At 39.6% G+C, this 20851-nt stretch overlaps 1 protein-coding gene across 4 annotated transcripts; it reads right to left on the reverse strand.

The window, feature by feature from the left end:
* Nucleotides 1-948: 948 nt before the first annotated feature.
* On the reverse strand, nt 949-7705 carry LOC121804716 (protein BONZAI 2-like). 4 transcript variants are annotated; one of them, XM_042204350.1, is made up of 17 exons: nt 7185-7705; nt 6895-7070; nt 5826-5873; nt 5130-5278; nt 4997-5045; nt 4742-4798; nt 3972-4145; nt 3739-3873; nt 3403-3464; nt 3222-3324; nt 3030-3144; nt 2436-2512; nt 2223-2360; nt 1982-2146; nt 1659-1772; nt 1452-1548; nt 949-1358 (listed from the first exon to the last, which is right to left on the reverse strand). In XM_042204350.1, the coding sequence occupies exons 2-17, from the start codon at nt 7036-7038 to the stop codon at nt 1264-1266; spliced, it is 1722 nt and encodes a 573-aa protein (XP_042060284.1). In that variant the 5' UTR covers nt 7039-7070; nt 7185-7705; the 3' UTR covers nt 949-1263. The 4 variants fall into 4 exon arrangements, with proteins under 4 accessions (XP_042060284.1, XP_042060287.1, XP_042060285.1 ...); XM_042204353.1 differs by lacking the exon at nt 7185-7705 and adding an exon at nt 6359-6436 and having other exon boundaries at nt 6519-7036; XM_042204351.1 differs by lacking the exon at nt 7185-7705 and having other exon boundaries at nt 6895-7105.
* Between the last annotated feature and the right edge of the window lie 13146 nt (nt 7706-20851).

A 20851-nucleotide genomic window follows, 5' to 3' on the forward strand; every position in this document is an offset into this window, starting at 1 on the left:
TTACTATTAATATTTGATAGTAATATAATTCATTCAACAAGGAGTAAAAACTCGTTGATGTAATGTCAATAGAAAAATGGAGTTCATAGACAAACATATCAAAATAAAAAGTAGTAGTAATTGACATTACAAAATGGATAAAATACTCCATTTGATTGTGAAATGAGTATTGAAAAAGGATACATGTCAAAGAATAATGAGAAGCAGGCGACATATTTTTTCTTAATGACAACACTCTTAGGTAGATTTAACTATTAGTCTGTAATTAATATTAGTAACTAATTAGAAATTTAACATATAGTCACAATTTGTGGTAGATATATTGAATTTAACAACATTTTCCATTTGTACTATCAGTTTTTTTGTCATACTGAGTACGGAGAGTTCTCATTTTTTTTTGGTAAAGAAAGCTGGGCACAGCCCAAAAATTAAAGAATCTATCGCAAATAATAAACACCTAATCTATCATGTAGTAGCCAAACATTCATACTCGGTGGAGGGCCATCTGGAACATGAACTCCTTTATGAAAGCTATACGAATAATGTGAGGCATTAATTTTTAATTGAGTGTGAGGCATCGCAGAGCTCTGGGGAATTCTCGATTATTTGTATCTTGTACAATGTTCATCTCGAGACTGCAACATGCAATCTTACTAAATTGGATTACAAAATTAGAGTAAAGATACTAAGCACTTTGAACAGCTTCATCAATTACGGCATAGCATCTAAAGTGTTGAGGGACTTTATACTACACATAGAATTTACAAAATCGAATCCAAGAAATTAAGAAAATGTAGATCAAACATCAAATTGTAGTCAGAATTTACATACACAGACAAAAAGAATTCTCAAACGTATACAGTCCTCTCACTTGCAAGCAATCATCAATCCCAGCATCTAGCGATGAAATAAGTGTGATTTCTACTCCATTCGTAGGCAAAACATCGATGATGGTTAAAAAGAAATGGTGTCCTTTAGTCGAATATTTCAGATATCAAGAAACTAGGTACAAATGGATGCAAAAGGTTTAGATTGTATCAAAATCCATGTCCACGTGAGAAGCGTTCTCAGAAAAAAAAAATTGATTCATGCTACATAATGAACAAGAATGGTTTCTATTTCCAGATTTATGAACCCTGACAAAGTTGGGCATGTTTCCGTGGTGAGAAAAAAACCTAACCAGGAACTTGGCGCAGATCATTCTGGAAGCAAACTATTCACAATATAACCAGGGTAATTTTGTATTTACAGTTGTTGATTGGATTATGCAGTTGGGCCAATACCTCGAGCTCGCACATAAGTCAAAAACTGTGTTGGTAATTCAGCGAGAAGTGATCGAACGACAGAGTCTTCTCCACCTGCATTTCAATAATACCCCAACCACTTCAAGATAATTGAAGATGCTCAAATAAGAAAATTGTATTCTGGAACTCTATGAATTTGTTCCTTACTTTGTACATCACGGAAAGGAACAAACTGGACAATGTCACGTGATGCAACCCGTCCAGATGAACTTTCGAGCCTCTCCCCTTTGTCTGCATCCAATATCTGATGAACGGCAGATTATTCATTGAGAAGTGTGGGAAATGGATGGTAGATATTTGCTAACACTGGTTAAGGCAACCAAGTGCAAACCATATAAAAAGAAAGGCATATACCTCCATTTCTTTAAAGTCAGCTCCTCCAACCCCGACAATAAGTATTGACAATGGCAGATCAGATGCCATAACAAAGGCATCCTTTGTTTCCTGGAGGTCAGTTATAACCCCGTCCTAAAAAAATTTAGTATAGCAAATGAATTAGTTAAAATGTGAGGATATAATCAGATTTAATTATTAAACCAGGAAGAAATAACATGCACGATTCTAAAAATGCAAACTTCACTCAGGTTCTCCATGCTATATAGCATATGATCAGGTTTACTAGAAGTCAGACGATAGAGCAGACAACAAAATTATTAGTTTGAAATTTTTTGACGTACTGTTATAATCAACAAAACAAAATACTTTCTCTCATTTCTCGCAACCGATCCACTGGCTATCTGTGCAGCCTGCGTAACTACATGTCCAAATAATGTTGGTCCTGCTAATGAGACATTAGAAAGAGCGCTTGTATATGCCATCATAATTCCATGGATTCCTTCAACCTGGAAGGAAATAGAAATGATTTTCAATGAAAATGAGTTGAGAACTTGACAGTATGTTAACAAGTCCCAGGTTCACCTCACAATAGGTACTGCTGCCATTTAAGCTAAAGCAATGGGATACGGGACCATCAATTGGCCGGGCTCCAAACCCCCAAGCAGGAATTTTTTTATCATAATCGTAGAACTGCACAACTCCCCCAACTTCTAATATTGCCTAAACAAAGAGAGAGCATATCAGTTGTATTCCTCAAAACCAGGAACTGAAATCGTACAATGGAATACATCTCACTCTCTGATATGCGTTTGGCCGCCCTGACGGATCAATATAGTGCAATGAATCAGGTAGGCGCGGATTACCATTTGAAGCTAATAAAAGATATTGAGTTAGTAACAACCTCTTCAAACTTTAGGATAAAAGAAATTCTAGCACTACACGTATGGACGTCCATACAATGCACGCAAACTTAGGGCAGCCAAGTGTGCAGACAAGAAAAGGAGAACTCTTTACACATTAACACTGAGACGCCTACTTGTTCACTTATGACACCAGAGTCTCTTCTATTATACTTCTTGTCACATACTCTAAGAAATCTTTCAGCAGCAAGAACCGCATGACCTAAAACTTAGTAAGCAGACCATTTTGTGTTTACTGTATAAAGATCCTAGGACACAACAAAAAGTGGCATGCACACAGCACCAAGGGAAACTACACAAACATAGCAGCATATTTGATATTATAATGATCTGACCTCAGTCAAAAAAAAATAAACTCATTCCAAATGAGTTCAAATTAGTTCATAAAAGTCAACGATATATAAACTCAACCAAACAGAAGACTTTCACTCCAAAGAAAAGCATATTAAGCAGACTTAAAAGAAGGTACCAGTGAAATCAACAGCAACCATAAAATTCAGCTCATAGCCTCCAGCCAAGTAATCGAGGAATGTGTGCTGGATGGTCTCTGAATACTTATCCACAATCAACTGACTCTTTAAGACCTACAGGAAAGAAATATTCAACATTCAGATAGGTATACATATGCTAAAAAACTCATCTCAAACAGTCTGTTTCTTACCTTGCATTGGTGATTTTTCCCAACTGACATTGGGATAAACAAATTTTCTACAGAGCCAGCAGAGTGCAGCCTTTCCAACTCTGCCAGTGACTTCTGAAGTTTTCTGAACAATTATGGATGGGAATCAGCGTAAGCAAGAAAACAGTTACAGATATGGTCAAATAAAGACAAATGCTTATACCCCAATAAATCATGCTTTCCATTGCTGTTGAAGTTAAAACACTCAATAAGTAGTGGGCTGTCCTGCAATAGTTAAACCTCGTGAGGTAAAAATCTCCATGTACTTACTGAAAAAGAATAGAGAACAGCTATACAGAGAACTAAAGATATTACAATCCAATATGACTATTCATGTTAAGTTTTATAACAATGACCGACACAAAGTTTAACATCTGAAAGCAAATCTAGAATCAAAACCAGTCATTTCTGCAAGTCAATATGCTATATATTCAGTAGAAGGAAAAGCTTCAGACCACTAAAAGTGACATAGAGAAGTTTCTAGAACCATCGTTTGTACCTTGTTTCCTACTTGCTGAATACTCAGGAAAATTGGGTTCCATTTTGGTTCGTGATCATTTTTCCGGACTTCGGTTTTACAAATTGGAACTAATATTCCATGCTCTGTAGCTTTTGATATTACAAGAAACGGATCCTGGAAAAAGAAAAATGACAAAGATTTGACTGAGCTTTTCTGACTTTATACAGAATCTGATTTTGAGATGAACTGGAAGAAAGAACTCTCTCTCTTACACTTTTTGAGAACAAATCCTTGGATTCCAAGTCTGAACATCGCAATACCAACTCTACTGTAGTTTTTGACGTGACACTTTCTTCAGCATAAACTGTAAGCTGGCCACATTTCCGAGTAGAAACTTCTTCATGTACTAGATCTATGGTTACGGTTCTGTACAGTTTCGTGGTGATCTACAAAAATGAAATGAGGGAAAGTAAGGTAAAAAATAGTGACCCAAAAAAAACCACTGATAAATGTTATATATCCATTGCAAAAAGTTACAAGATCAGAAGACTAATACTCCCTCCGTCTCATAATAGATGGCACACTTGGGAAATGGCACGAGATTTTAGGAGATGTTTTGTGTGTTAGGTGAAAAGAGAAAATAGTATATTTATATTAATGTGAGAGAGAGCTTTTTCCAAAAAAGGAAATGTGACATCTTTTGTGGGACAAACTAAAAAGGAAAGTGTGACATCTATTATGGGACGGAGGGAGTACATATTAAGATGTTACAGAAACAGAGTCAAGCATTGCCCATTTTCCAGCCTCAAAGTTTAAGGACTGCACGAGATGCACAAGTACCACTAAGGCTTCAGTCATGGGGAAGATATCATCAATCCACCAGAAATAAAGTTTAAATAAATCTCTCCTAGAGCAATCAAAAAAGAGGAGTTTGTAAGGTGTAGGTGTAAGTGTAACTGTAACAAAGTTGTAGTAATATTTTATTTTGTCTACACATGTACATAGATTAAATTAAGAAAACAGAGATGAAGAATAAGCATACCTTAGATAGCGTGCAAATAGCCTCACCAAGAAGCTGCTGCTCCTCCAGCTTAAGTGTCTAAAGCAAGAAAAGAAAAGAAAAAAAACTCTAATAAAATCAATCAGATATAACTTGTTCATGTGAAATAGGCAATGAATATAACATAATGAGGGACGTAAATGTATGATGTGATATTAATAAGAGATAGTACTTAATAAAATAGTGTTCATCATTCAGTGAAGTTGCTACTCTTTGTAATGAAGGTATTCAACCTACCTTCACATCCATGCCATGAAATTGAGTGTCGACATCATAGACACGGAACCTGCAGCAGAGGAAGCTCTTGAGATACATAAGACCAAATTATTTATTTTTGGGGTAGAAGAATAGCATTCACAATAAAACTCACACCAAATTCTGCACCATTTCGAATTGGTAGGTAACAGAAAATTTCTTAATCCATTTGGGGCTCAATGAATTCAAAACTACTTCTGTCCGACCAAGCTCTCGTAGCGAACCATCATTTCCTTTGATATACAGAACCGCCATAGGATCACTCTAAATTATGTGACGGCAGTCAGTGGAGGGTGTCAAGGTGAATCCATTAAATTTATCCAAACAGCATACCCACCACCAACTATAAGTAACCAAATTGTAAAAATAACAGGTGCAGTGAAAAAGAGGTACAACATTATCCAAAGAAACTGGACACAAAAACAAAAAAGAAGTCAGGAAAAAGTTTGTGAACTTTTTTGGAACAAGAAGTGATAGAATTTCCCACATACATGTACACAAACTATAAATCAATTTTGCAGATATGCATTTTTGCGTGAATGTAATAGAAACATAAACATGTAATGTATCATTGCAGTAACCAATCTCACTAGAAGGTCTGACCTTGAGTGAAAATGTTCATCAACATGTAAAATAGGACAAAATGAGTTACTAGAGTCACAAGACTAGGCAAGTCCAAATCAACACATTTAAGCTTATATAGGTATACAAACAAGTATAGACTGCAGAAACGATCAGAAAACAATATGATTTTCTATATCAAGAAATGTTTAGAGCTATAGTTCTTTTTTCTGATAAAGTAAAAACAAACCTTGGAGAGCACATCCCGATCACGTAAGTCTGTTGCAGAAAGAGAGAGCTGAAAAATATTTGAGCTTGATCACAAGATTGATGGATCATCAATGAAACATATTATGGCAATACAAGTCTGTTACAACATATGGAGCATCAACAGCAAAAAACAGGAAATAAACAAAATCTCTGATATGAAAAGGAAAGAAACCATGAAGCTGGTCCAGGTCCTAGATTAACTAAGGAGAGGCAGTTAATTGTCTCTAGTTAATTTGTTATAGTCCAACTTTGCACCAATAGCTTGAGATTAGGCGGTTAACCACACACTATCCTACTGTAGCACATGGCTATGAGCAACCTTGAGGACTGTGTGCTTAAGAAAGTAAAATCCAGAGTAGTGGGTCAATAGTACTCAGAGCTCAAGGTGCTTATTCATGCCGATTTTGATTCAAAGGCTTAGGAAATGAGGATCAGATCCACATTTAAATACTATCCTGTCTTCCAAATATTTCAACGTAGGTATTTGTCAGCTGTGAACCTAATAAAACATACCAGTAGATCACGTACTGTTCCCACGGAAAACTCAACCCCAGACGAATACCTCCATTAAGGACCAGCCTCACCAAGTTCCTGCACAAGTACCTTGTAGTTTGTAGCATCACTTATGTCAGGCACTTCTGCAGAAACATGGCCTATGATACTTGAGCATTACCCACTCTCCAGTGCCTCCAAGGCCAATAGGGATCAAGGTATGCATATGCTACCAACAGCACCTAAAATCCACCCCATCCTGGAACATAACTCAGCGCCAAATCCATAGATAGTAATACTCATTCATTTTGGCTACTACCAGAACCTAATCACATTCAATTACTCAATCTCACCAACAATGTTTCCAAATCCGCGAATTCCAAACTACATGACTGCGTACAAAAACAAGTAAGGAAACATTTCCAGTTGCAGCAATCCAATTTAAATTACCTATGCGCCATCAAAAGATTCAAAACCCAAACAACCACACACATACACAGAAACACATAAATGGCATTGAATAGGCATATCCAGTGATGCAAACAATTGGCACGGACCTCGATCTCAGAGGAGAGACCGTTGTAGCCGCGAGACATGAAGAAGGCATCAACTGCTTCGTTGGAAGCGTTAGCTGCTAAGCTAGAATTGGTGCCTCCTACCGCCGACTGCCCGCCGGCGACGTCGGAGCAGCAATTTCCCATCGCTGGCGTCGCCTAATTATAGGGATGGGGAACTAAAATTGCGTAAACATATTCTGGTGAGCAGTTGGCATATAAAAATATAGGCGCAGATGAGCAACCAAAGAGAGAGAAGAGAGTCAGTGGAAGCAGCTGTGAAGGGGACCCACCTGTCTTTGTTGTTTCTGCGCGTGGACTGATGAGAAGAAAGAAAACTAACAAAGATAACATAAGTTGTTTTACTTTAATAAGGGCTCGCTTCGCTTGGTTAGTCTAAAGGCTTCAACTTTTCTCATCTTTCCAAATTTCACCTTGTTGTGTTAGCTCAGGTCAAAAAACTCAATTTACCAGAAAACACTTTCTGAAATCTCAATTCCCTTGAAAAGTTGTGGAAATTACTTTAATAATCTTCTTTCCTTACCACCAACTAAGAACAGTCTACCATAATCTTCTTTTCGTTTCAGTGTGCAGCTATGTATTTCTAGTTCTAGGTTTCATTGATTTGCAAAATTTTGGGGGTTTCCTACCCTGTCGACGTATTAATAATGTTGTCTATATTTATTGAGGATTTTTGGTTGCCATGAATTCCCATTAAACCGTTGCACTTGAACACCATCTGGAGCAACATTGAAGAAGCGCAAGTAGCATCCTTCATCTACATGGCGCAAAAGAGAAAAGAGACGGAGACGATAATCAAGTGAAGTACAATTTGATAGTGTATTTTCCATTTGAACAACTTCTAAGAGATTTCTGCATTAAAATTTAAGGACTCTATTCTATTTTCAATGCTGCCCGTTGGTGTGGATTCATTCATCATTGAGTTGTGGTCATGGGTATCACTGTATCAGTGTAATGTTCGACCTACCTCTACAAACTTGTCTAACACAAAAACTTATACTCTAAAGATGCCCTTGGTACAATATTGACGATCCTACAAAGATCCCATTTCAGTGATTGCCTTTTACTGATCTCATCTTTTACGGAATCAAGAAGGGGTATATAGATATGGATACAATCCGAACCAAAAGCAACTAAATTAAATTAAAACAAAGTCTAACACAAGTCACATTATTTTATTAATTGTTGATATATTTTAATTGGATTAGAATAAAAATTATCGGACGAAAATAATTAAAAAAGAAAATATCATTTAATTAGGAAAAAAATCAAATATCCGTTGTATTATAAATATTGAAAAAATGAGAGGAATAGGTTGTATTTATAGGAAAAAAAACACCATGTGGCGGCGCCGCGGTCCCGTCCACACCGCCCCTTCCATGCCGCAAATGCGGCTCCCTCCCGTCCAGCTATAGTCCGTTGTGGCCCCCTATTGTGGACACTTCGGCCCTACCTAGAGGGAATATGTTTCAATTAAAACTGGGTTAAATATAAGAAGAAGAACAATAATACTACAAGTCATATCGTCGAAAACAATTATTCCATGCAAACTCATTAGTCATTAGAATTTAGTAGTAGTATAACATTTTGCTGCAAAATATAATTTACAAATAAATAGAAAAATAAATGAGAGAAATTTAAACATTTAAGAATTACTGTACAAATATTAAAGGATTAAGTATACCTAAAAGCATATGAAAAGTTTAGTTGAGTTCTGGTGTAAATATAAGTGTTTTTAACCCTTTTTCCGCGGAAGGGATCACCTCATACTTTGCATAATACATTTTATAATACACCATTAAATAGTTGACAAGTGGAACTTATTTTATGGTTAAAAAAGTTATTTCTGGAAATTATTCCCTACTTTTGTTACTTCATGCACTTTAGCTTATTATATTTAATCAAAGAAGCTACGTAAATTGTTAAAAATATTTAATAAGTCAAATTTTATTTACTTCAAAATATTTATATAAAAAGATTAATTTTTTATGTATTCTATCAAATTTAAAATTTCTTTTTTATTTCTTTTCTAATTTTATTGAGATTATATAATTTTTAATATATGTAAAAGATGTCGATCTTATATAAAAATGCAATTAACTAGAATTTGACCAAATATCATGTTTTATATAGCTATTATCGAAATATAAAATAATATAAAAAATATAGTACTCCATAAAAATAATTGCAAAATTTTAATTAATTAATTTTTTATATATATAATTAGTTGATTCTATTATAATGAAACCGAATTTTTAAAAAAATATAGTCAACTAATTATGTCAACCTTTTTTAACTTAATACATTTTTGCAGTTATTTTTATAGAATATATATATAAATTTTATATTGTGATAATAGCTATATAAAACATAAAATTTGATCAAGCTTTAGTTTATTCACAATTTTATATAAGAGCGACATTCTTTTGGTGATATTAAAAGGTAAATCATCAAAGTAAAATAAAAATAAGAAATAAAAAGGGAAATTTTTTATATTTTTATATTTTTCAGAATACGTAAAAGTTACATTTTCTCATATAATTTTGTTTAAAAAAAGTAAAATTTGACTTATGATATTTGTTTAACAAGAGTTAACAAAATTATTTTGATTAAATATGGTAGTAAGAAAGTGAAGGGAATAATTTCCAGAAATAACTTTTTTAACCATAAAATAGATTCCACTTGTCAACTATTTAATGGTGTATTATAAAATGTATTATGCAAAGTATGAGGTGATCCCTTCCGCTTTTTCCGATATAGTATAAAAGTATTTTTTTTTTTTACTTATATTGACTCCAACTTTGTGTTACGTACAGTGTTAAGCAATACATACCTACCATTAGCTCGAATATTTTGTAATAGTGATCTTTTTTTCAAGTTTAACAAAAAAAAAATAATCAGCTAATAAGAGCATCCGCAGCGGTGCTCGCTGGGACGGACGGCGTCTTGCCGCTGGCACGGCGTTGCTCGATGCATCGAGCTCGTCCGTGCCTCTGAGCAGGCGATGTGGCGCGTTTCTATTCGCCAACGAATTTTCCGTTGGAATTATTATTCTTTTTTGAAAAATAGAAAATAATACCAAAAATTTAAAAAAAATATTTTCAGATTCCCAAAAATATAGCCATTTTTTTGGAATTTTTTTGATTTTTTTTATTTTTTAAAACCCCAAAATCATCTATAAATACACACATTCATCATCCATTTTTCACATCAAATTTATCTCTCATTCATCCTTTTTCATACAATTCATCTACATCTTCCTCTACATCTTCCTCTCTCACTCAAGCCCTATCTAAAAATGGATTTCACCGATATCATGGCTAAAGCGGAGCGCAAAGAACAAGAATACTATGAACAATATCGTGCCGCCTATGAAGCCTATGTCGCCGCCACCACCCCCATCACTCCTCCTCGGCCAACTAGATCAATTCGCCGCTACATACCTCGTGACCGGGAGGGAGCCAACGAAAGGCTCGTTGCCGACTATTTTTCCGATCAGTCGCGGTTTCCGTAAGATTACTTCCGGTGCCATTTTCGCATGTCAAAACGGTTGTTTATGCGTATTGTCAACACATTGTCCGCCCGTGTTGAATACTTTCAATCAAGTAGAGACGCAATCAGTCGGCAAAGTCTCTCGGCGTTGCAGAAGTGTATTTGTGTCATCCGACAACTTGCTACTGGGCAAACGGCTGACCTCTTCGACGAGTATTTGCATGTGGGTGAGTCAACTGGAATCATATGCCTCAAAAATTTCTGCGACGACATTCATTCTGCTTTCGGTGAGGAATTCCTTCGAGCACCCACCACCGAAGATTGTCAACGACTGCTTCATCTTCACGAAACAATCCACGGTTTTCTCGGTATGCTTGACAGCATTGACTGCATGCATTGAAAGTGGAAGAATTGTCCGACTTCTTGGAGGGGGCAATACTTAAGCGGCCACAAAGGCGGAGGCCCAACGCTTATCCTTGAAGCGGTCGCCGACTACCGTCTATAAATTTGGCATGCATATTTCGGTGCTACCGGATCCAACAACGACTTGAACTTGCTATATTCTTCACCACTCTTCAATGATGTTTTGAATGATGTAGCACCGGCGATCGACTTCACCGTCAACGGAAATGCATACCACATGGGTTACTATCTCGCCGATGGTATCTACCCAAGGTGGTCTACTTTCGTGAAGACGTTCAGCAATCCGCAAGACCCGAGACGGATTCTTTTTGCGCAGCGTCAAAAGTCTGCTCGGAAAGACGTCGAAAGAGCTTTTGGGGTCCTTCAAGCCCGATTCAACATTGTGAAGGTCCCGTCTCGGCTGTGGTACGTTAAGAATATCGCCGACATCATGTGCACGTGTATTATCTTGCACAACATGATTATAGCTGACGAAGGACCGAGGGCGGCTAACTTTTACGACGAGGATGAAGTCGAAAGCTCAACCGCGGGGTCTCCCCCACCCCGAGGTGTGCATACGACAGTGGGCGAGAGGATCGAAACAAGACACACAATGCGCGATACCAGAACCCACACTGAGCTACAAGAAGACTTAATCAAACATATTGTTAGAATGGAAAGATTTCTTAATATCAATCACGATGATTTGGAAATCAATTTAGAAGATTATAGAAGATTGATAGCATAATTGTAGGAGAATAGAAACCTTCCTTGTATATCAATGTATCAACCTCTATAAGAGGATTATTGTACAATGAATAAAATACACAGTAAAAAGTATCATCTTCTATGTCCCTAATTCTTCTAGTATCGGTTAACATGGTACCAGAGCAGGATGTTTTCCTGTGACTCAGAGAAATCTCATCATCGTCTATACCTTTCCCGACCAATTGTAACCAAAAACTTACCTTTCCCGACCAATTGTAACCAAAACCTGTGAAAAATCAGTAAAAGGATGTCAGAATCCAATGAACACAAAGAGATTGTTACCGACAGAACAGAGACAGAGCAGTTTGCAAGGATGTTTGCAAACTTCATGCGCAGCAGTTTTGCCATGACGAACACAGCAGATGCCAACCCGGAACCGAACCCACCACAGGAGATCGTGGTGGACACCAAGCCGTTGGATATCGGCTACAAACTGACCAGCGAGAATTACTCGTTGTGGGTCGTATTGATGGAGAGAGCCGTCAGTGGCAGGGGAATGATCTCCCACCTCACCGGGCATCCCGCTCCTCCGTCGAAGACTGATCCAGCCTTTGCACGGTGGCAACAGGCGGACCATTGCGTCTTCACGTGGTTGGTTCAAAATATGGAACCAAAGATAGTAACCCGAATCTCCAAACACGCAACAACCAGGGAAGTGTGGAAGAGTCTAGCCGTGACATACTCCAGCGGCGGGGACAGAATACAAGTCTACGATCTCCGCCGCCGAGCAAGCACTCTGAAACAGAAAGGAGAAACGTTAGAGGAGATCTGGACTCAATTACAAGAGATATGGCTAGCAATCGATCAGAAATCACCAAATCCGATGAAGTATCAGGAGGATGTCGAGATCTACGACAATTGTACACAAGAAGATAGAGTGTATCAATTACTCACTGCCCTAGATGACAAGTATGAAAATACTAAGAGGGAAATACTCAAGATGGAACCGTTTCCCTCTTTGGATGAAGCATACTCCGAGATAAGGAGGGAGGATGCAAGGATGAGGGTCCTTCAACCTGCCTACAGCGAGGAGAAGAGCACCCCGCAGGGAGTAGGTGCCGGACTCGCCGTGCGAAGTAGGCCACCCCAATCTCAAAGAAACGGTGGCGGTGGCGGCGGTAATGGCTGGAACCGACGGACGGACGAAGATAGATCTAAAATGGTGTGTACGGTATGTGGTCGGAAGAAGCACACCAAGGAGAACTGCTTCGAAGTGGTGGGTTTCCCAGAGTGGTGGGAAACCAAATACGGCCGACCACCGCCCCATAACTCGAGCAGAGGAGGACAACCGACGCAGGGGAGAGGCAGCGGTCGCGCGGCGGTATCAGTGGCTGGAGACGGAGCGCCCGCCGCCATCGGGGGCAACACCGAGGCCGCACCAACCCGAGGCAACAGCGGCGACCGGCGACAGCCTGAAGAGATGAACGGAGGAATTGCAAGTGCCAATTTGGCAAATCGGGCGAATGAGGAATCGGCGCCGAAAGGAGGTAACAAATTAGGGCTTGATGCATGTTTGCAATCAAGCCCCTCAAGTTTTCAAGTACCATATATTGAACCCCACTGTTTACCTCCAGATCCCTCAACTTTACAAGTCTTGCACATTGACCCCAATATTTTCGAAAATAGAAGTAACACCCCTATTTGTCAAAAAGGAGATGATGTCAATTTTATTTCATGTAAGAATCGTTTTGAAATACTCGGAAAATTGTCAACTGCTTGTGCAGTATCTACTTGTGAGGAAAAAAATGACAGGTGGATCTTTGATTGTGGGGCGACGGATACAATGACCTATGATGCCTCCGACATCACTGAACCCACAAAACCGGGGAAGGCATACGTTCAGACAGCCAGTGGAGAGGTGTCGAATGTTGAGGGAGCCGGGACAGTAAACATATCATCAACATTAAAATTGTCAAATTGTCTCTATGTCCCGTCCCTATCACACAAGCTATTGTCGATTAGCCATGTCACCCGAGAACTTAATTGCTCCTTACTAATGCAGCCCAATTTTTGTCTACTGCAGGATATCAGGACGAAGGAGATTATTGGACGTGGCACTGAGAAGGACGGGTTGTACTACGTCGACGAGATAGCTCAAAAAGGAACCGCGTTGCTGACTCACGGGTCTGCAAATCGAGAAGCTTGGTTGTGGCATCGTCGTCTAGGTCATCCTTCTGCAAGTTATTTAAATTTGTTATTTCCCAATTTTTCCAAGAATTTACATTGTGAAACCTGTATTTTGGCCAAAAGCCGTAGACAATCCTATCAGTTAAGTAACACACGGGTTGAGACTTTGTTTTCTCTAGTTCATTCTGATATATGGGGACCCGCACCTGTAGTGGGGGGACAAGGTTTTCGATATTTCTTGATTTTTGTGGACGATTGCACTCGTATGTTATGGGTTTATTTTATGAAGCATAAGTCTGAAGTCGTGTCTCATTTTATACACTTTTGTAAACTTGTGAAAAATCAGTACCAAAAAAATATCCAAACTCTTCGGTCTGACAATGGGGGGGAATTTGTCAACTCGAGTATGAAAACCTTTTGTAGGGATAATGGGATTCTTCATCAAACCACCTGTCCTCACACACCAGAACAGAACGGTGTAGCAGAAAGGAAAAACCGTATCCTCCTCGAAATGACTAGAGCAATGCTCCTTGAATCCCAAACACCGAAACACTTTTGGCCTGAAGCTTTAGCCACCGCAGCCTACCTAATAAACCGTCTGCCTACCCGAACCTTGGGATTTAAAACCCCTCTGGAAATCCTCTCGACACAGGCTAAAATTCCACAACCTTTGACCCTTAGACCTAGAATCTTTGGAAGCTCCGTTTTTGTCCATATTCCGAAACACGAACGTACCAAACTCTCACCGTGCGCTGTAAAATGTGTTTTCGTGGGGTATGGGGTAAGTCAAAAGGGGTACCGATGTTATGACCCCAAAACCAAACGAATCCATGTCACAATGAATTGTAATTTCTTGGAGTCGGAATATTTTTTCCACCACCTTAGTGGTCAGGGGGAGAGTGACAGGATAGAGGGGGAGAGCAGAAATAGTGACCCACTAAGGTGGTTGCCATTACCAAGCTACCTCACCGCGGACCCACCCGAGAAGGTTGTCGGGACCACCGAGCAGGTCTCAGTAGAACAATCCAGCCAACTCAGTGTCGACGAACAAGATCCTCCCCTGATATCCAATGTAAGTATTCTTCCCATCTCTGATGCTGCTAACTCTGATAACTCGTCCGGAACTAGTAATGAGACAGGGGGAGATGAGTCGCAAGAAGTCTCCAACAACATCTCCAGTGCTGAGGAGGTTACCGTTGATGAAGATACCGGACGGTACATATTGCCACCACGGGCGAACAGAGGAGTCCCACCAAAAAGGTACTCCCCAGAGAAAATTGGCAGGAACGCACGCTATGCTATAGCAAATAGTGCCACCAGTCACTTGTCGGAGATGGCACGAGCATTTGAAGCTGCACTGTGTGAGGAGGAAGAGATACCTTATTCAGCAGAGGAAGCTATGCGACACAAACACTGGAGAGCAGCCATGCAGAAAGAAATGGATGCCCTAGCTCGAAATCAGACGTGGGATAAGAGCAAGCTACCAGAGGGAGTAAGACCAATTGGTTGCAGATGGGTGTTCACAATTAAAAGGAAACCAGACGGGTCCATCGAAAGGTACAAAGCACGGCTGGTAGCAAAGGGGTACACTCAGACATATGGGGTGGACTACGCAGAGACCTTTTCACCAGTCGCCAAGATGAACACAATTAGAGTCCTTCTATCGATTGCAGCTAATCAAGACTGGCCCCTCTACCAGTTCGACGTCACGAACGCCTTTCTGCATGGAGAATTGAAGAAGAGGGTATATATGGAGGCACCGCCGGGGTTTACACAAGGATTCAAAAAGGGAGAAGTCTGCCACCTGAAGAAGACCTTGTATGGACTGAAACAATCACCAAGGGTATGGTTTGGAAGATTCACTGATGCTATGATTTCGTATGGTTTCCACCAGAGTCACTCGGACCATACGTTGTTCATCAAAAGACAAGAAGGGAAGGTAACCTGTTTAATCATTTACGTAGATGATATGATTATTACTGGTAATGATGCAGAGGAAATCAAGAAGTTAAGAGATAGTTTGTTTGAGGAATTCGAGATGAAAGATTTGGGCGACCTCAAATACTTCTTAGGGATCGAGGTGTTGAGATCCAAAAGGGGGATTTTCTTGAGGCAGAAGAAATATATTCTCGACATCCTGGCTGAAACAGGGCTATTAGATTGCAAACCTCCTGACACGCCAATCGGAGTAAATCATGGGCTGAGGGTCGTAGAAGGTGCTGAACGGGCAGATCGTGATAGGTATCAGCGTTTAGTTGGGAAGCTCATCTATCTCTCCCATACTAGGCCAGATATCGCTTACGCAGTCGGAGTTGTGAGTCAGTTCATTCACTCGCCGCAAACTGACCATATGGAAGCCGCGTTGAGAATTGTGAAGTACTTGAAAGGAACCGTTGGACATGGAGTATTGTTCAAAAAGGAAGGACATCTAGAGATAAGTGGGTACACAGATGCAGACTGGGCTGGCAACCCAGTAGATAGACGATCCACCTCCGGCTACTTCACCTTCGTTGGAGGAAATCTGGTAACATGGAGAAGCAAGAAACAGAAGGTAGTAGCACTATCTAGTGCGGAGGCGGAGTTCCGAGGGATCAAGAGTGGGTTGACGGAATTACTGTGGCTAAGAAGGTTGATGACAGAGATTGGCTTTCAACCTCAGAGAAGCCAACTGTATTGTGACAATAAGGCAGCAATAAGCATTGCTGAGAATCCTGTGCAGCACGACAGAACCAAACACGTGGAAGTCGACAGACACTTCATCAAGGAGAAAATTGAGAAAGGAGTCGTGGAATTTCCATTTGTAAGATCAGAAGATCAGTTGGCGGACATTCTCACCAAAGCAGTCAGTTCTAGGAGTTTTGAAGACGCGTTGGGCAAGCTAAGTATTGGTGACCCCACTACTAAGCTTGAGGGGGAGTGTTAGAATGGAAAGATTTCTTAATATCAATCACGATGATTTGGAAATCAATTTAGAAGATTATAGAAGATTGATAGCATAATTGTAGGAGAATAGAAACCTTCCTTGTATATCAATGTATCAACCTCTATAAGAGGATTATTGTACAATGAATAAAATACACAGTAAAAAGTATCATCTTCTATGTCCCTAATTCTTCTAGTATCGGTTAACACATATTTGGGTGAAATTCGGCCACGAGTAGTGTGTTTTTTTTAATATTATGAATTTAATTATGTAATTTTTAATTATGCAATTTTTAATTTTTAGTAATTTGTAATGGTATCGGATATTTTTAATGCATTTAATATTGTGGAAATATTTTTAGTAATTGAAATATTTAAATTAAATAATGGAATGGTGAGACCCTTGAACATGTCCTTGCGGAAGAGAATAAATATGGGTGTTGTACTCTTGGAGAAGAGCAGGGAGTAACAAAAGTAATAAAAATGGGTTCGGACTCATATCCGTGCTCATTGGGAAGATTACGGATGTGAATGCTCTAATGTTTTGTAATTAATGTTGATGAAGCAATACTACATGAACTATGTTATTGGAGTGACACGATGTGTTTAATCTAAACCAATATTAAGTGGAAATGTCGACGACAACAAGCACTCGGTAAACACAAACCCACCCAACCAAATAATAGTAAGAAATTCTTAAAATGCTTGTTTGTCCGATATCTAACATGTACATTAGGGGTGGCAAATCGTGCGTGTCGGGTCGTTATCGTGTCGACACGATAACAACAAACACGAACGCGACCCGTTAAGAAAACCTCAAACACGAACACGAACACGACACGAAACCCTCAGACACTAACACGACACGAACACGACACGAACCCATTAACGACACGAACCAATTCGGATCAACACGACACGATAACAACACGTACACGAGATGACACGATAACGACTCGATAACAACACGACCTGATAACGGTTAAACCTATTAAAATGAAAATAATAAGAATTAATAATATTAAAATATTATTTGTTAACGGATAACACGAACACGACACGAACACGACATGGACACGTATTGTTAACGGATAACACGAACCCGACACGAACACGACACGAACACGACATGAAATTTTCGTGTCCTTAACGGGTCGACCCGATAAGGACACGAACTCAATAAGCTCTGACCCAAACCTATTATTTTCGTGCCGGTTCGTGTCGTGTTATCGTGTCGTGTCAAAAATTGCCAGCCCTAATGTACATATAATAGGAGTATACATTTGTGTACAACTGAATAGTCAAAAAGATTCGTATCCAACTCATGCTCCCATAGACATTTGTAACATTCTCCTTCCGTCCCATAAAAATATAAATATTTGAAACGATACAAGAATTAATATATATTAAAGTAAGAAAGAAGAAGATGAGAAGAATAGTTAAAATAGTGTTAATGGATAGTGAGACACACGTAATTATTAGTTTTTTAATAGACTCTAGTGATATAAATTGTAAATAAATTGATATATATAGATAATGAGTTGGGAGCATTTTTCATAAATGGAAATAAGCTATTTTTACAGGAGGGGTGAAGTAGCATAATAATATAATCAATTCATATAAATAAAATATTTAATAGATATACAACAGTATTAGGTATCCACTATAAGTCAGGTGCGGCTATAGCCCTGACCGGGGCGATCTCGGGGCTATCCATAGTGGGCAGCACGTCCGCCCCGAGGCGGATGAAATTTCCGGGGCGGACGATCAATCGGCGTCTTCGAGGCGAGGACGCACCGGTCCGGGGCGGACGCGGCGAATAGGCGCGCCGGTGAACGGCGAAATTATTTTTTTTAATTCAATTTAATTCACCTATAAATACACCCCATTCCATTCATTATTTTCACACCATTCCAACTCTTCTTCACTCCAACTTTCTCTAACTAGAATTTGTGGTCTGAAATGGACAATTTGTGGAAAGACGCATGAAATTTTCTGATTCAACAAGTGCAACACCAGGCCGCCCAGGAGGATGCGGCGCGCTTGGCGGAGGCTGCGATCCCTCGTGCGATTACTCATCGGCGGACCATCCAACGAGACCACGTCGGTGCGCACCAGCGTCTAATGGCTGATTACTTTGTGGATAACCCCCGTTATCCACCCGAGATTTTCCACTGGCGATTCAGAATGTCGCAACGGCTCTTCAACCATATAACGACGAATTTGGCAGAGCGTTACCGGTGCTTCACCCTCCGGCGTGATTGCGCTGGCCGGATCGAGCGTCTACGCATCAGAAGTGCACCGCTGCAATCCGACAGCTTGCCTACGCCGGTCCAGCCGATATGTTCGATGAATACCTACAGATGGCTAGCCTAACGGTGCTTAGGTAGTTTTGTAAAGGGATCCGGAAAATTTTCAGTGGGGAGTACCTATGGAAGCCCACCCCTGATGAGTGTCAGAGACTGTTGGATATGCACGGTTCGATCCACGGGTTCCCAGGAATGTTAGGAAGCATCGATTGCATGCATTGGGAGTGGAGGAACTGCCCCGAGGCCTGGAAAGGCCAGTTCACAACTGGATTCAAAAGCAAGCATCCATCGATGATTCTGGAAGCCGTTGCTGACTACCGTTTGCGGATCTGTCATGCGTATTTCGGTGTGGCAGGTTCGAACAACGACATTAATGTTCTTCAGTCATCGCCGCTCTTCAACGATGAGTGCCGGGGGGAGGGTCTAGAGATCAGCTTCGTAGCCAACGGCACGCAGTACAGTAGGGGATACTATTTGGCAGATGGGATATATCCGCGGTGGCCCGTATTCGTCAAGACAATTCGCCAACCGGTTGGACCGAAGAAATAATATTTTGCGCGCAATCAAGAGGGTGCTAGGAAGGATGTTGAGCGGGCTTTTGGTGTCCTCCAATCGCGGTGGGCCATTATACGATGTCTGGCACGAGTTTGGCACGAAGATGATGTCGCGAATATTATGTTAGCATGTATCATATTGCATAATATGATAATAGAAGACGAAGGATTTGCGGCAGAGCGCTGGGCACCGGAAGAGGGCGCAAGTACAAGTCATGGTGTTGCATCCGCGCCGATCCAGATGGGCGTACCACGGAGCAATGAATATTTGATCCAACGTTTTACTGATATGCGCAGGACCACAGCACATACCACGCTCCAGGCCGATTTGATTGAAGAAGTTTGGGCACGTAGGGGAGGCGGCGCAGTGTGAACACCTTTGTGATTTGCACTAGATTAAATTCATTGTATAATTTTTTCTATACTTTAATACGACAAAAATTTAGTGTTTAATTTTAATTTCTTCACGTATAACCGTTTTCTTCCAATTACGTATACTCTGATAAATTTAATTATAATTGAATTAACATAAATGGAAAAAAGATTGGGGCTATTAGAAGTGTCCACCATAGTGGCGAAAACAAATTTTTGGGGCTGTGGACAATAATTTTGGGGCTGTGATAAAAAACTGGGGCGAGGCTATTAGGTGTCCGCCTTATAGTGGACACTCTTATTGCCCTAAAGCCCGAAATACGGATGTAATTAAGTCAAGGTCAAGAAGTCAACCATTAGTGCAAAAAGTCTTAAAAATGGTATTCTTTCCTTTTTTGGCTAATCATGTCCACCTATATGATTTGCAGTATTATGCCCTTCCCTTCCTCTTCAAGTGTGTTTTCATAATATATACTCCAGATTATATACCAATATAATACTCAGGTTATGATTGCTCATCAATTTATCTGTTGTGGATACTCATACTCATACTCATACTCATACTCATACTCATACTCATACACATACACATACACATACACATACACATACACATACACATACACATGCATATGTTCAATTCTGTAGACTGGTCATATAGGAGTACTACTCATTTACAAAATAATAGTAGTATTAAAAATGTGATGATCGAACAACTGAATATGGTTGAACTAGATCAAATATGGGGGTATCAGCTGAAAGTACACATACTTTCACAACATTTGGCATTTGTTATTACTCTTGCTCGAACGATACTCTCTCTCTAAATAATAGTAGCTCTGTGGATCCACGATTTAGAATTTCACTTTGAATCGATATGGATTTTAAGAAATGTAAAAATGGAAAACAATATTCTTTTTATATAGGACTCTAGTCCTCTAGAAAATTTAAATTTACAATAATATGGAGAGTAAATAATTTACATATTTATTC

This window comes from Salvia splendens, chromosome 5 (genome assembly GCF_004379255.2).
Source record: "Salvia splendens isolate huo1 chromosome 5, SspV2, whole genome shotgun sequence".
Lineage (NCBI taxonomy): Eukaryota > Viridiplantae > Streptophyta > Magnoliopsida > Lamiales > Lamiaceae > Salvia > Salvia splendens.

Coding starts and splice junctions, on each gene's coding strand:
- LOC121804716 (XM_042204350.1), bottom strand. CDS start 7,038: ATGGGAAATTGCTGCTCCGACGTCGCCGGCGGGCAGTCGGCGGTAGGA. Junction 5,874..6,894: donor GTCTCTCCTCTGAGATCGAG/GTCCGTGCCAAT, acceptor AATATTTTTCAG/CTCTCTCTTTCTGCAACAGA. Junction 2,147..2,222: donor GCAGCAGTACCTATTGTGAG/GTGAACCTGGGA, acceptor ATTTCCTTCCAG/GTTGAAGGAATCCATGGAAT.